The following is a 16,737-nucleotide window of genomic DNA, read 5'->3' on the forward strand; positions in this document are numbered from 1 at the left end:
TCAGATACAGCAGTGCTGCTGGAGTTTTAAACACCCAGTGTCACTGCTGGACTGAGAATAGTCCACCAACCAAAAATATCCAGCCAACAGCGTCCTGTGGGCAGCGTCCTGTGGGCAGCGTCCTGTGACCACTGATGAAGACTAGAGGATGACCAACACAAACTGTGCAGCAGCAGATGAGCTATCGTCTCTGACTTTACATCTATAAGGTGGACTGACAAGGTAGGAGTGTCTAATAGTGGACAGTGAGTGGACACAGTGTTTAAAAACTCCAGCAGCACTGCTGTGCCTGATCCACTCAGACCAGTACAACACACACAACACACCACGTCAGTGTTACTGCAGTGCTGAGAATGATCCATGTGTGGAAAGTATTGAAAGTCTTTCAGAGTGGTCTGATGTGCAGTGGTTCACTGTACAAAAATATAGACATTATCTTTGGGGAATTATTGGGGATAGGATAAAGAACTATAGGAAAACAATGTTTTCAGGCTTCACACAATATATCTGTAACCGTTTTGTGTAATAGCTTTCTGTAAAGCACACTGTGTGGCCAAATGTATCCAGACACCCCTCTGAATCATTCAAGTGTTTCAACCACAGCCGTTGCTAACAAGTGTATAAAAATTGGCATTGAGCCATGCAGTTTCCAAACACTCACAATAGAATGGGTCATTCAGTGACTTTAACTGTTGTAAGTAAAGTCTTGTTTCTAAGGAAATTACAAAGTTTTTGCACTAAACACTGTAAGGTAAGGACATGCACAGCTGATAACTCCATAATTTTATGATTTTACTGTACACAAAAATAAAAAAAAAAAGATAAAAAACTTCATGCCCTTTGTGACTTTGCAGCTGCCAAACTTCACTCAGTAAATATGTCTACTAGTCTATTTCTCAATTAATAAATAAAAATGATTTAGTGGTCATTATCAGGCTGTTTCATAGTGGCATTATGGCATTATGGCCTGCATGTGTTTGTGGGTGCAAATAGCTCTCATGCTAGCATGTGGAAAGCATTTTAGCATGTTAGCCTGCAGACATGCATTTCCAAAGCAGTGTGAGCCCTCGGTCTATGACCCACATACACACCATAAAGCTCTACAATTAGCCCTACTTAACCCTGCACAGCCAGCAGCGTTTTCCACTAAACTGTCTCAGGTATGGTGGGGTCCTCAGGACGGTGGTCCGGATCATTCTGGCTCAAACATGGACGCTACAGCGGTGAAATCAGGGCTAACGCCTGCTCACCGCTTTCCTCAATGAGAGGAGAAAAGAAGGAAAAAGGAAAAATCCAGATCCAGGAATTTAAGGCTGTTTTCATTAGCCGTACCACACACACAGATTGATTGCTCAAGAAAAACAATCTTCTCGTTGTCAATGGGGTAAAATTGAACAACTGCACCGTTCTACTGCGAGCGCCAGGGCATTGCCGTTGATGAAATCCAGACATACAAGAGCAATGCTCGGAGGGACGGAAGATTTGCTCTGGAAAATGTAGTCCTGCATTTATAATATCGTGGCTGCTCTTTTATCCTGGGGCCGGCGCTCTCGAGGGACTAATAGTTCTTAGTCGGTTTGGTGGCCCTTGGACCCCACGCTCTTACTGATGGCAGACATATGGCTTCCGGCTTGGTGTGTGTTGTGCAACAGATGTCAAAGCTGAAGCTTTTATCCATCTTTTTACATGCACGTGTGCTCGCACATGCAAACAGACACACATGTATACGCATGTAACTCTCGCTCTGGCAAGGAAAAGAATATTACAGTAACAGAGCGTTTCATTTTCTCCATCCTTAAGGGATGATGATGAGGTTTGAATGTGCAAAAAAGCCTCCGAGGAATCCTCCCTTGCCATATAGGTGTGTAGGCCGCTCTGTTCTTCTTCCCTGCAGGTGCCTCAGCTGGAGGGGGTGCATATAATTTATGCCTTTCATAATCCAATGAATACAGCCCTAAGGACTGTGCAGACCAATTGCTAGAGTGATATTGTTCATGATTTATTTTTCTTCTCTCCACAGATGTATGGAGCGTCCTGCATATGTAAAGCATTGGCTGTTGCTCTCGATAGTGGCTGCACAATATGATTTCGTTGAAGGCAGCAATATGCGTATGTGTGTGCTGTGAGCATCCTGAGTAACACCAGATATTCCAGATCAATTTCTGAAGGTGTTTTGATCCAATCTTGAAGTTTATTATCCTATTTTTAAATATTTAGCATAGCATATCGCAGCTGCAGCATGTACATACATAATTAAGATTTGGTATTTCATCTTTATCATGCTGCCATACTTGATAGTATCTTTAGAGGGCTGTTAAACTGGCTTAAAGGAGAATGCCACTGATTTTTCTACATTTCTGCATAATTAAAAAGTTCAGATGTACACAACATCATTCAGAGAGGTCTGATGTTAAATGCACCATTCTAGAGGTATTTGCTGAGTCAGAATGGTCCACAGTGTTGGTGACAGTGTTTAATGCCTCTCAATGCTCCCTCACTGGAAGTTATCACACAAAATGGTTATGAATACGGTGCCCGATGTCTAAGATGTCGTTGTACGATGGTTTTGAGATAAGGATTTGGCCTAAAAAAAGGTTCACACAGGGTGCTGTTAGGCAAAATAGTCCCAAACAAAACGTTTTTCTTCAGATTTATAGCCACTTTAGTATTGACATTACATATAAAAACTCAGAAGGTTCAGTGGTTTTGTGTTGTAGACTACTTCTGGTTCCCATCACCACCATTGTAAAGAAACTACTCTCAATGACTGTTTATATCTGAGCTCTGCAGAAGTTGAATACCTTTTACAGGAATGTTCCAGAGTTTTTCAACTTAGCATATGGCTCATTACCACAGACAGTAATTTTGATGAGTTTTCCCTGTGTCAAAGCACATTTATAAGAAAAGCCATTGGGCAGGTGTTGAAATACATTCTCTTTGGCTTCTATGACATGAATTCAGACAGTGGGTTTTCTGTTATTGGACATTATTGTATACAGTAATTAATCAAATGCTACAGATGCAGCACCTAGATATTAGGTTTAAAAAGTGCTAGAATATTCCTTTAAAGAGTAAGTTTTCCAAATGGATGACAAAGCACTCTGGCCTTTTAATGTCCTCACCACGAAAAAGCAATGGATTTTTTAGTATTTTTTATTTGTTTGGGGCAATAATAAAACAATTGGTGTTATTTTTTTTGACCCCACAGTTTTAATAAAATAAAATATTCACATCTACCAAACTGTCAAGATGGCACTTCATGGCAAAAACAGAACATATATAGTGACTCAAAATGTGCTCTACCAAAAAGTTGAGCAGAACATTAAAGGGCTAGATAGGAGCATCTGCCAAATGCCATGGTGAGTGCCACCAGAAGCTCAAAGAAAGCATGATGCAACTGGATCTGAAATAACACTGCAACACAGCAGCTAAGCAGAACAAGCAGAATGAACAGCGTGTGTACACAGCCTTGCCGAAGAGTCGGAGCAGGCAGACGGAGCGGGCGGCAGGCCGAAAAGCAGAAACAGGAGCAGGACTGAGGGCCAGTGCTTGGCCAGCTCAGTCCTCCATTCAGACGTATGGCATCTCTCTCTCACTCTGCTGTCCCCGCCATCACATAAACACACAGCTCCCTCTCTGCTGAGAACAGGCCTCACATTAAGATTTATTACGGTTAAAATAAACATATAATTAACTTACACCCGCTCTGTTTCCTCTGCCTGTGAATTGGAGGGGAGGTTGATGGGGGTGGAGTGAATAGCTGTCAGCCTCATTTTCAGCTCTGTATTAATAAATGTGTCTGCAATTAAAGTCTCATTCTGAGCCAACCTGTGCTTTTTTTTTCTTCTTCCTGCAAATCAACGGCCATGTTTTATTTCAGAAAGTGCCTGTTCGAAATTATAGCTATTATGCGTATCAGACCTGTGCAGTGTTACAAGCTCTCTTTTTTCCCTCTGGAAGAAACCTGCACGCAATGAGGAGGCCGAAGCCTCTCAGTCTACCCTCTCATAAGCTAATGAACTACATTGTTACATGGAAATTAATCAAAGGTGCTTATGTTTTCACTTAAATTAGAGGCCATGGGTTTAGACTTTTGAGCTTCTTGTACATTAAGGCATGCATTGTGCATCATTAATGATGCATGATGATTTCAGTATCGGCATTTTGCTTAAAAAATGATCTGCTTTGGACAGATGTTTAGATTTGACCGATATTTAAAACTCTGGAAGAACAGAACATTTAGGTGACGCTGGGCTGCTGTGTAAACATGTCTGTATTTTATTCATTTGATTGCATTTATAACCCTCTTGTTACACCTGTAACCAATCCAGGTGGATCTAATACCAGTTAATATCCTTTATAAACTGCTTTATAAAGGATATTAACTTTATAAAAAAACAACAAGTATCTCCATTTTTATGATTTTTAGCTTTCTGTATAATTTGAGCCTCTGTCCTTTACATTGTGTGAACATTTCATGGTGATTGGAGCAACAGAAATGCTCCAAAACTGCTTGCAATAAAATCTCTTTACATTAATTTATACTGAAAGTAAAGAGCGTTTTTACCGCATTTTGGAGATACCTGTTTTTCTTTGGACAGTAGCAAAATGTTTATGTATGGGCATCATCAGATAAAATAAAAATAAAAAATATCAGATATCACCATCATCCCACAATTCCCATTTCAGTGCATTCCTAACAGACATTCTCTTCTTTTCACTGCAGAGGGTCTTTCTGAATTTGCACCATGTTTATCTTACTTGTGGCTTGTGGGGTTCCTCCATATTTCCTATAACTGTCTTGCATCGTCTGAAATGAAAACATAGTCTAATATCACTTACACTGATGTTGGCTTTTATCAGAGCTTGGATTGTAGTTCTCTCAGTTGTAAGACACTTTAGATAAACACATCTGCCAAATGAACAAATATAAATGTAAATGTAAAGATTCTCTGCCTCATTTTAAAGCTTCTCTGCCTTGTTTGCGAAACGCTCCTTCCAGAGAAACTTAATTGTCAACAAACTGTTGCTAATGAAGTATATTTTTATATTACACCATGTCTTACTCAGTAATAGGTTGCACCATACTTGACGGCAAAATGCAATTATAACCTCTGTCATTCCACCAATGCACAAGAAGGAGGTTTTGCTCATTTAAGCCATTATAGGAATGGTTCTGTGAAAAATTAAATGTACAGTTTTCCACTTAGCCCAGATATAGTCAATCAGCCAAGACATGTTTGGTGTCCAAATTTTGCTAACTTGACTAGACACCCAAGTTAGTTAACAAATAAGTTAGTTAATACGTAAGTTAGTCAGTTAATTCAGGAAGCATTAAAGTGACTTGTTAATAAAATCTTTTTTGAAAATGCCCAATGCATTTCTCTTAACCCGCTTAACCTGCATCCAGGTCTTTATTAAGGTTGTGCAAACTTGTCAATGTGGTTTATGACATAGAATAACTGCAGAATTACTGCAAACTATAAACATGAACAAAACGTCACCATATAGCTAAACATTGCAGGCAGCCACTTTAGACAGCACCTGTTTTGGGCATGCATTTACTGAAAAGATTTAGGTGACTATTGGCTTCTAGTGTTTGTTATCAACATTAACCTCGCAGCTCCAGTGCTAAACAAAAGAAGCAAAATTTAAACACCAAACACACTGGCTGAACAACTACATCTGACAAAAGTAGTAAATTTAATTTTTTGTCTTTAAGTTTTCAGGCTTAGGACATCCTAAAGTGATTATTGAGAAACTACATGGAAACACAGCAAAGTGACTGAATTATTTAAAAGTTATAAGCGTGGGCAATGTAAGTAAAATTTTACTTTAGAATTATTTTAGTTCTGTTTGTAACTATTTTAGTTGAATATTTTATTTATCTATTTATTTTTATCTTTTTTATATTTTATTTTTTATTATATTTTTATTATAATAAATATTATATATATATAATTATATATATTATTATATTTATTATATTTTACATACTATTATTATTTTTATATTTTTTTATATATTTGTACTATATATATATATATATATATATATATATATATATATATATATATATATATATGTGTGTTTCCTATTATTGTTTTATTGTATCATATTAATAATATATAAATTGTTTTTATTGTTGTGTATTTCTTTAATATTTTTAAACATTTACTTTTATTATTTTATCTTTACTTTGGAATCTTTATTTTAACCATTTTAATTCATGTTTTTTTTTTTTTTATTCTTCCTGTGGCTCTTGGCTACATTGTAAATGAGCCCCACCCCCATAGACCTGCTGACCAGTACTAAGTATTTAAGGAGTTTAGGAAAAAAGAAAAGGAAATAATGCCTAGAAGACTGATGGGTTTTCGAAAGAACACACAAATAGTGCAAGTACTGGCACTGACTCCATGGGTGCCACGGACTCTATTTGAGGGCCATATGAATTACCATAGCAGTGTTTCAGCAGCAAACAGCAGAGGGAGCCACTACACCAGAAATGCCAGACGAGGCACCCTGGCCTGCTCAGAAGACCCATTACACATCAGCAGCTGACAACTGATCTGCCTCAGGTATGAGAGCGTGGCTGGAAGTTGCTGGTGAGACAGTCCTTAAATAGCCTTAAAATGTTCTGCATCTCTAAATGGCTTCAAATTGCATTACAGGAGGAAGAAGCACCTTCTCAGCCAATCATACTGCTTCATTATAGATTATAACATTGACAACACTGTGTTATGTCTGCCTTGCTGACAATTCTGTTAAACTGAAAGGTCTGCTGTAAGAAGGTTAGAAGGGTGACCGTTTTTCTTTCTCTTTCTTCTCCACTCCAAAGCAATGTTTCTTAAATCTTGAGCCGTGAAAATGCAGGTACCTTTATAGGCTGGTTTAGAAACTAGTAGCCCAGGTTTGTTAACTAGTAACTCTGGTTTAGATCTTTATGCATTTCTTGTAAACCTATATGTCAAGTAACATGAACAACATAACTTCAACTGGAAGACAGACAGCAATATAAAATAGCCTGGCTTCATCTTCTCCTCTCCGCCTCAATGACCTTAGTTTGCCATGTTGCGGTTAATTTATCAGATTCTATAACAGCGAGTGCTACACCACAGGCTAGAACTTTGCATGCAATTTGAAATGCTGTAGGCACTATTCCCTGAAGTGTTTGCTCTAACTTGTTCACTCACAGGTATATCAAAGAATAACTCTCTTTATTTTTACTCAGTATCTTCATAATTTGATCCAACTAACCATGCAACACAATTGAGATCATAAATGAGTCCAAACGTCCAAAAACCATTTCAGCAGGCTGAGAAAATGGTTCATAAGTCTGTCAACACTGTCTTCTCACATCCAGACTCCACCTAATCCAAAATATACTGCCCAGTATTAAGAGGGAGAAGCTCACGCCAAAACCCTGGTAACACTTCATCAAATCCAGATTCTACCTAATCCAGAACATGGAGTATTATAAATAATACTAAAGTGAACTACCCCACTCCTTTCAGGCCTGTTAACATTTCATAAACATATCATTCACACATGCAAATAATCTAAAATAGTGTCCAGTTGTCAGTTTCATTAAGAAGTATTCCACCAAATCCAGAACCTAATCTGGAATTTAGTGCCCAGTGATTAGTCATATTAAGAAGGAGATCATCTCTCAGGACTCATAGCATTTCAACATTGTTTTTATCCACAAGATAACAGAGAATATAGAGTCCGGTAAATAGTTAATTTAAAGCGCAAAGAACCTCTTCACTCAGACCTGCTTACATTGTCAACATCATCTCACACATCCAGATTCCACCAAATCCCAAACCTAGTCCAGATTATGGAGTATAGTGATGAACATTTACATGCATGCATTTGGCAGACGCTGCAATCAAGAGTGATGTAAAGTTTTACACATGTTACAGAGGTAAACAAATGTAGTGAGTGTTGTCCAATCACTCTTATTGGTGTAGCATGACATGCCCAGGCAGAGAACTGAATGCCAGTCGCTACACTAACCATTCAAAAAGTATATGAACCCATGTTTCTCCATCCTGCTATTTCATCAACATTGTTTCCACACATGCAGATAATCCAGAATGTAGTGTCCAGCAATTATCTAAGATACAAAAAACATCTTTACCTTATTCAGACCTGCGAACATTGTCAACACTGTCTCACCACATCCAGATTCCACCAAATCCCAAACCTAATCCAGATTATTGAGTATAGTGATGAACATTTACATTCATGCATTTGGCAAACGCTCTAATCCAGACATAAAGTTTTAAACATGTTACAGAGGTAAACAAATGTAGTGAGTGTTGTCCAATCACTCTTATTGGTGTAGCATGACATGCTAGCCCATGCAGAGAACTGAATGCCAGTCGCTACACTAACCATTCAAAAAGTATATGAACCCATGTCTCATCATCCTGCTATTTCATCAACATTGTTTCCACACATGCAGATAATTCAGACTACAGTGTCCAGTTAGAAAGTAATGTGAAGAACTCCTTCACCTCTATCAGACCCACTAACATTTTATCAACACTGAGCAAACAGTTCAGGAGATAAGCCCCCTCCCTCCCTTCTCGGGCCTTTTCATCAACATTTTCAGATTCCTCTTAATCCAAGCCTAATCCATAATACAGTTTGGTCATTACTTGTAAATGGACCCCCTCCCTTCCCTTCCCTTCCCTTCCCTTCCCCTCCCTTCAGGCCTGCTCACACTCTCCACAGTGGATCAGGCAGCGCTTCCTCAGAGGGCCTGCAGTGCTGACTCCTCCCTCACTTCCTCACACTCTGAGGCTCCACCAGACTTGCTGTGGATGCCCGCCGTGCCAGCGCCGAGAAACCAGCACGACTTAGCCTGGACACTCGTACAGTCCGTTTCAGGGTCATAGATATGTGACTAAGGTTTTAACACTAGCTTTTATTTCCCTCTTCTATTAGATGCGCGTCTCGCGGATTCCTTCGCGCCGAAATGGCCAATTTAAAGCGGCAACGGTCGTGGCACGAGGACTTCGCGAGAAACTTTTTCAAACTGTTTTCCAGAAGTAAATCGCTGGAGCCTGAGAAAACGGAGACGGAGCCCGAGAATGGGTAGGGCAAACTGAGCTGTTACCAGCTTATCTACCTTAAAAGCTGCTGTATTTCAGTATTTTACTGCCTTTTACTTATCTTCTAACACAGCACTGTCTCGTAATGTTTTGCTTGTACACAGCTATTCCTCACTGCTACCTTCTCAAAGTCTCATAGCCTTAAAAGACAATACAAACCAGCACCTGTCACAACTCGTACCGCCTGGGGTTCAATATTTCTGTTACTCTGTGGTTATAACTTAAAGGGGAATTCCATCGTTTTTTCAAATTTTCTCCTTAATTCATTGGTTGAGAACTAAACAAAGCCATCCAGAGTGATTTGAAGTGAAATAGCTCATTGGTGGAGAAACTTACCAGCACAGATTTTCTTTACAGTGGTGGTGATGGGAACCAGAGGTCCCAGCACCTACAACACGAATATAGCCATTTTATTTACTACCCAAAACCACCAGTGAACCTACATATGTCTGCTGAGTTTACATATCACTGCTGTCGGAGGAAAACCTCGTATCTCCAAAATGGTAACTTTACAGGAGAAGGAAAAAACCTACTTTACTTTTAATGTAAGTCAATGGAACCAGACGTTTTTCCAAGTCATTTGGGGTCATTTCTTTTAGTCCATTCATTATGAAATTTACACACAATGTAAAGGACAACAGGCGTTTTCAAATTATGTCAAAAACTGAAAAACGTCGAAAATGGAGATACAAGGTTTTCTTCCGACAGCAGCGATATGTAATGTTGATGGTGTAAAACCATGGCCAATCCGAAAAAATAAGTTTTATTTGGGACCTGTTTGGCCTTAGAACATCCTTCATGTATCCCTCCACCATGACTGGATTAAATTACATGGATTAAAATATGTTTTAGACCAAAACCTTGTCGCACAACTGCCGTAAAACAGTGTCTCAGATATCAGGCGGTGTATTCATAACCATTTCAAGTAGTAACCTTCTGTGAGGGAGCTTTTAGAGGTGGCTGTCTGGTTCCTATCACCACCACTGTGAACAATTCTGACTCGGTAGGTTTCTCTAGAACAGAGCTTTTCACACCAAACCACACTGAGTGACTTTGTTGACAAGGTGGCGTTCCCCTTTTAATAAGGTGTATAATGTGACACTTTAAAGCCGGTAAAGTCATGAATAAAACTAGAGAGGAATATTCAAGTTTGTTGTAGGTACCTGAGCCAGTGGGAGAAAGTACTGTTTCTCTCTCCTTAGTAACTCAATAGGGTGTCTTACAAATGGAGGGTGGGTCAGCTAGCATTCTCATGGGCAATGTCCCATCCTTTCAAATTCCCTCCTGTCTTATCCCTCATGAAGGGAACTGAAGGGAACCTAACACCCGCTGCACAATTTTAAATGTGTATTAACTACACTTAGGGGATATTCATGTCCTTTTCAGTCCAATATTCTGACTGTGATTGAAATGGAGATCATTTTCAACAAATTGATGTCCAAGCCTGTTTTTTTGGACAAGAAGATCAGCACCTCCACCTTTTCTGGCTTGAAGCTTACTCTAAATGTAGTGCGCCAGCTGGCCTCTTAGTTTTGTTTGTGTTGTCAAGTATGCATCATGTGGGTGTTGGGTTGCTTCTGATTGGTCTAACTCATCTACAGGCTGTTCCCAAGCTCTATGGTGTCAGGTTAGATTTCTCCACTTAAAACTTTAATTCAAATTGCAGCTTTTTGAATTGAAACATTTGTGCAGCTGCAGTGTCTGCAATCATACTGGAGGTTGCTTCCTCCAGTGTGGACCATCCTCAGATAAAAACATTCGTACGCCAATGCAGTAATGACTCAAATAGAAGTAAAAGTAGGCACCAAAACAAACGTGGGGACTGAGAAAATGGGTTCCTTAGTTGAACTGCAGTGGAATTCTTATGTATGCTGATAGAAATAAAGGTTCTGTGCAGGTACATTTTTCGTTCGTCAAGGTACAAACAATGTAAATGTTCCTTCAAACGTACAACAGTGGTTTTAAGGTCCAGTTGTGAACCTTAAATAAGTTTTTACCAGGTGAAAAGTACATATTTGTATCTTTTCATAACCTAATGTTTTAAAACAGAACAGTATAATTAAAAGCCTGGAGACGAGACGGGGTGTGTGGAGTCAGTACAGCTTAGAACATTTCATTTCAATGGATTATGGTACAGTTATGTTCCCTGACTAAAGGTACTGAGATGTACCCTTGAAGGTCCCACCCCGTGACAAGAGGGGCACTGACCCAGTGACTGTTTAGTACCTTTTTTCTGAGAGTGTATATCCGGCATCTGTCACCATAGCAACTGAAGTTTGTTAGGTACCATTTTTCTCTATATTTGGAAGATAACAATGACAGAAGCTCAAACGTGAGAGGTTTGAGCAACAGTGAAACAGTCCAGGTACTGAGAACAAAATTAAACACAAGAAGGTACTAGTAACTAATAGGGATGCACCACGCATTTTTTTTTTTATGGCTGATTCCGATTTCTATACAGCCAAATTGGCTGATTTAATTTTTGTAGTCCAGAGCTCACCATGCGTGGGATAAACACAAGAAACACACTACCACACATTTCCATTACTTTGTGTTAGCCAAACCTGCAAAACAAACAGCATTATTTGCTCTTTAATGGACTAAACTGACATTTACCTTTTTTCAATTTTAAATTAGTTGCTTATTTATATAAAACAAATACAGTGCTACAGCAGAAGTAAGAGGCAGCTGGCTGTTTAGCACAATGAGTCATGCAAAATTATGCTGCATCGTTTAAGTGTAACAGCAGCGGCACTTAAATAAAGCGTGAGTGCACTACACTGTTCATGTCATAAAATTGCAACACAGATCTGAAAAAAAAAAAAAATGATGCGATTACCGGTTTTGTGTTTTGAATAGTCATCTGCTGATTCTGATCTGCAGTGATCATATCTTACAGTACATCACTATTTACTGAGCCAGGCTAAAGATACCGATTCAAAATGCCAGTACTGTTTTAGCCTGATTGGCTTTTATCAATGCAAACATTAAAGCAACTAGTAGTAATTAGTTACTACCCGCTTCCTTTTTCTGTGTGGAAAAGTCTTGAACAGCTCATGACTTGTATAATAGTAACTCAGTAATATTTGATGGAATATATATAATTCTGAATTATATCAATAAAATCCAGTCAAATCATTATAAAATTAGAGATTTCATTAATAATTCAATCATTTCCTAAAGAATTGCAGGCTAATTATTTTGAGGGCAAATATTTACATCCCTGGTGTGTCCAGTGTGTTGTGCAGTGTTTGTATAATCCTGTGATTCCTGAACTTCCTTCCTTCCTTTGCCTTTCCAGGGAGGAACATAAGGAAGACAGTCCTGCTGGCCAGTCTGATGAGGCTGATTCACTGCCCACACCTGAGCCTCAACTCACCACAGAACCAGAAGCACAGGTGCAGTAGATCAGCGACACTATGAGCTCCCTCTCTACTCTCTGCGGTCTCTTGGAGAGACGGAAAGACGCTAAAGAGCCTATGAGCTTTGGCTGAAATTGTTTTGAGATCATCTGCTACATGTGTTTTAAATTTGTTTGAGAATGATTACATAAGCTAAAGCCGGGAGGATCCTCAGAGCTCTGCCTGGAGGATGCCTGTGTGTGTAAGATATTTAATTTGCAAGAAAGAATTAACACTTTTGTTACAGGCTTTGTATCCATGGCTACTATCTGCACTGTTGAACTCTGTCCAGTTCAAACACTGTCATTGTCAGTCAGTCTTGCTGAAGTATACTGAAGTTATTGTTTGCCATTAGTTTTACGCTACACTTGTGTGGTGCGTGTGGTTAACTACAGATGAAGGAAGAGGGAAGTTAATTGTGCAATGCCTACATACAGAGTTGCAACTCTTTAGCGGAACTGCGTCAGTAGTAGCAATGTCACTGTACTAGAATTTTGACTTGGGATGCTAAGTGTAGGATCACAGTGCTTGATGCCAAAATTATATTATTGCACTAAATAAAATGTTTATTGGATTGAACACAGAAAGGTATTCAGATTGTAATGAATTGTTCTATAATAACAAAACATGCAAATGCAGAAGCCTCAGCCAATGTCACGGTCCCTTTCACATTTCGGAGTGACCTCGGTTTCTGAAAGCAGGTACATGCATTTCCGATATAACCAAAACAAATGGTGCAGTCAAGTTTTAAGGCATTGTGTTGTGTTCCTTAGAGCCACAACTCCAAACACAAACAACATACATATTCCTGAGCACATGTTCTAGTCTGCATGAATTCAGATGATTTAGAAATTACAGGCTTACTAAAATAAATGGTGGTTTATCTCTGAATCATGAGTTTTAAATGAGATGGAATATTATAGAAATACAAATATAGGACTTATGGAAGTCCTACATGGTAATATCATTGAATGAGTTGAACTTACCAGGACAGGGTTGAGTCTCGTAGACGTAGCCATGGTCAGATGTGAACGGTGATGGTACTACACTTTCAGTTAGTGACCGTTGCAAACAGATTGTAAATCGATGAAATAGCAGGTAAGGCTGATTAAGTTTTGAGTTGTGGCTCTGCCTAAACGGTGCACGCTTAGCTGGTAGTAAACAGAGTTCATTCGAAAACGTGCTTTATTAGTCAAATATATTGTGACCATAAGAGATTATTTTATTGGGTAACTGTTGGTTAAACTGTTGCCTTTTTTGTGTTTGATGAGCATTTAAATGTTGCTTTTAGATGAGCTAAAGCTAACAATTGTAGCATTACATAGTAAGGGGCCTGTTTCAGTGTTTTATTTATTTATTTATTTATTTATTTATTTATTTTTAATACATGCCTTCACCCACTTCACTCGGATATGTGTCATCACACTTTTATGTTTTTTGTTGTTATTACTGTAGCTAGCCTGTAGCATGCTAACTAGCCAGTTAGCTGAGTAAAGCTATGTGAGCTGAGAATCAGCAGTCGTGTATTAGAGATGGAGGGAAGGGGAAATGTGTCAGGTCACAATGATTTCTGGGAAAGATGTGCTCGACATTCTGAAGGCTCAGTTAACACTTTTCACTTAAACTAATAAAGTAATGGAAAGACTCTTAAGATGGTGCAGTGATTCCCCTGAGTGGAAATGGGGCCAAGTGAATGAGTGCTTGTTAAAACTGGTATTGAAATATTTTTCTTTTCTATTAAATATGTGCCAGTATGTTGGCTTGTTGAGGTTTCCCCTGGAAGCCACTACTGTCTTCAAAAATAATTTTATAGTCACAAATGCATGCAAAACTGCCATACTCCCTGAGCTGCCCTGCTGACTGTGGTATTTGTTATGCTTAGACCGGAAACGTAATTACCTACTTCAGAGCTGACGGAAGTGGGAAGCTGGAAATATTACAAGACCCTCTTAACACACTGTTGCCACCACCCAGATTTATTTTGAACTGAAGTAACAGACATGCTTTAAATTAAGGTTAATTATGAAATGTAAAAATTATTATTGTTAAGAGTTATTTTGTGAATGACTGTTTGAGTATTTGTTCAGAATACCACCGCGTATACATGTGTTCAGGCAAGCCCTAATTAAAAGTATTGAAAGTAAAAGTACAACCCCATTTCCAAAAAATTGGGACGCTGTGCAGAATCTAAATAAAAATAAAATGCAATGATATGCAAATCATGTAAACCATATTTTAAGGATAAATACTACAAAGACAACATATCATATGTTGAAACTGAGAAATTTAATTGTTCTTTGAAAAATATATGCCTATTTTGAATTTGATACCAACAACACGTTCCAAAAAAGTTGGGAAGGGGGTATGTTTACCACTGTGCTGCATCACCTCTTCTTTTAACAACACTCTGTAAGCATTTGGGAACTGAGGAGACACTGCTGTAGTTTTGAAAGTGATATGTCTTCCCGTTTTTGTTTGATATAGGATTTCAGCTTCTCAATAATTCAGGGTCTCCTTTGTTGTATTTTTCATTTCATAATGCGCCAAATGTTTTCAGTGGTGACAGGTCTGGACTGCAGGCAGGCCGGTTTAGCACCCGGACTGTTTTACTACAGAGCCAGGCTGTTGTAACACATGCAGTATGTGCTTTGACGTTGTCTTGCTAAAATAATCAAGGCCTTCCCTGAAAAAGATGTCGTCTGGATGGCAGCATATGTTGCCAAAACATGTATATATCATTCAGCATTAATGGTGCCTTCACAGATGAGCACGTCGCCCATGCCGTGCGCACTAATGCACCCCCATACCATCATGAATACTGGCTTTTAAACTGTGCACTGATAACAAGCTGGGTGGTCTTTAGCCCAGAGGACACAGTGTCCATGATTTTCAAAAATATTTTCAAATATTGATTCGTCAGACCACAGGACACTTTTCCACTTCCCCTCAGTCCATTTTAAATGAGCTCGGGCCCAGAGAAGGTGGCAGCATTCCTGGGTCCTGTTTATTTATGGTTTCTTTTTTGCGTTTTAGAGTTTTAACTTGCATTTGTGGATGCAGCGACAAACTGTTCTCTCAGACAGTGGTTTTCAGAAGTGTTTCTGAGCCCATGCAGTGATTTCCACTATAGAATCATGTCTGTTTTTAACGCAGTGCCGTCTGAGGGCCCAAAGATCACGGCCAGCAAATACTGGGTTTTGACCTTGGGGTTTTCTCCAGATTCTCTGAATCTTTTAATGTCATTAAGTAATGTAGATGATGAAAAGCAAAGGTTCTTCGCTATTTTATGTTGAGAAACATTATTCTAAACATCTTTACTTCTAAAAGACTCAGCCTCTCTGAGATGCTTTTTTATGCCCATTTATGTTACTGACCTGTCGCCAATCATCCACCAGGTGTTTTTTGTTTTTATTTACATTTTGCAGTGTCCCAACTTTTTTGGAAATGGGGTTGTAAATTGTTTACCATGTTGTAGTGCTGAAAAAGTATTGAACCTTTAATACTTAATACAGCACTAGTGAGGTGGGCGTATTAAGCCTCCTTAGAATTCACACTCACTCTCTAACCCCTTACCCACTTTTTCACCTACAAGCCTGATGCACAGCTGCGTTTGTGAAGCTTCATTTCAACACCTAAGTCCCAGACTTCACAGGCAACCATTCATTATTGATCAGTAGCAGCTGAATGCTGTTTGCCGTACGCTTCAGCCTTTTCCAGTGATATCAGTTAGTACAGTAAATGATATACCTGTGCCCACATTTGTACCATATATGTTTGCTTTTGCTGCATACTCCCAAATGTTGCTTTGATGTTTTTTGGACTTCTCCTTCTTTCTTCTTATTTGACTTTGGTTCTTCGTTATCAGATGATTTCCCTCAGGCAACACTCAGAGCTGGGTTTGTGCTGGGTGGATTTTTTTTCCTCAGCGGTGTTCTCTCGTTTTGGAAAGGCTGCTTGATAAGTGGGCCAGCAGCAGCAGAAGTCGAGGCTGGGTCTGCTTTTCCTCCAAGGGTGTTGTGTTTGTCAGCACTCCAAACAGCCTGAGAATGTACTCATCAGAGCTAAGGCCACTATGAAACACGCTCTCCTCCCTCATCAGCTTCCTGCTGAGCTTCCTGCCACTCTCGCTGGGGGAATGAGAGAGAAGGAGGGAAGGGAGAAGTGAGGGAGATTGCACAGAGTTTGGAGTAGACAGTATGGGTGCACGATATGTT

At 39.2% G+C, this 16,737-nt stretch overlaps 1 protein-coding gene across 1 annotated transcript in view; it reads left to right on the top strand.

The window, feature by feature from the left end:
- Positions 1–8,753: 8,753 nt before the first annotated feature.
- LOC118824540 overlaps positions 8,754–16,737 on the top strand; it is a 52,996-nt gene continuing 45,012 nt past the window's right edge. Inside the window, exons 1-2 of the mRNA XM_036594773.1 lie at positions 8,754–9,105; positions 12,424–12,520. Coding sequence (XP_036450666.1) covers positions 8,987–9,105; positions 12,424–12,520 — 216 coding nt within the window. The 5' untranslated portion in view covers positions 8,754–8,986. The remainder of the gene's footprint in view (positions 9,106–12,423; positions 12,521–16,737) is intronic.

The sequence above is a fragment of the Colossoma macropomum genome, unplaced genomic scaffold, assembly GCF_904425465.1.
Source record: "Colossoma macropomum unplaced genomic scaffold, Colossoma_macropomum, whole genome shotgun sequence".
Classification (NCBI taxonomy): domain Eukaryota; kingdom Metazoa; phylum Chordata; class Actinopteri; order Characiformes; family Serrasalmidae; genus Colossoma; species Colossoma macropomum.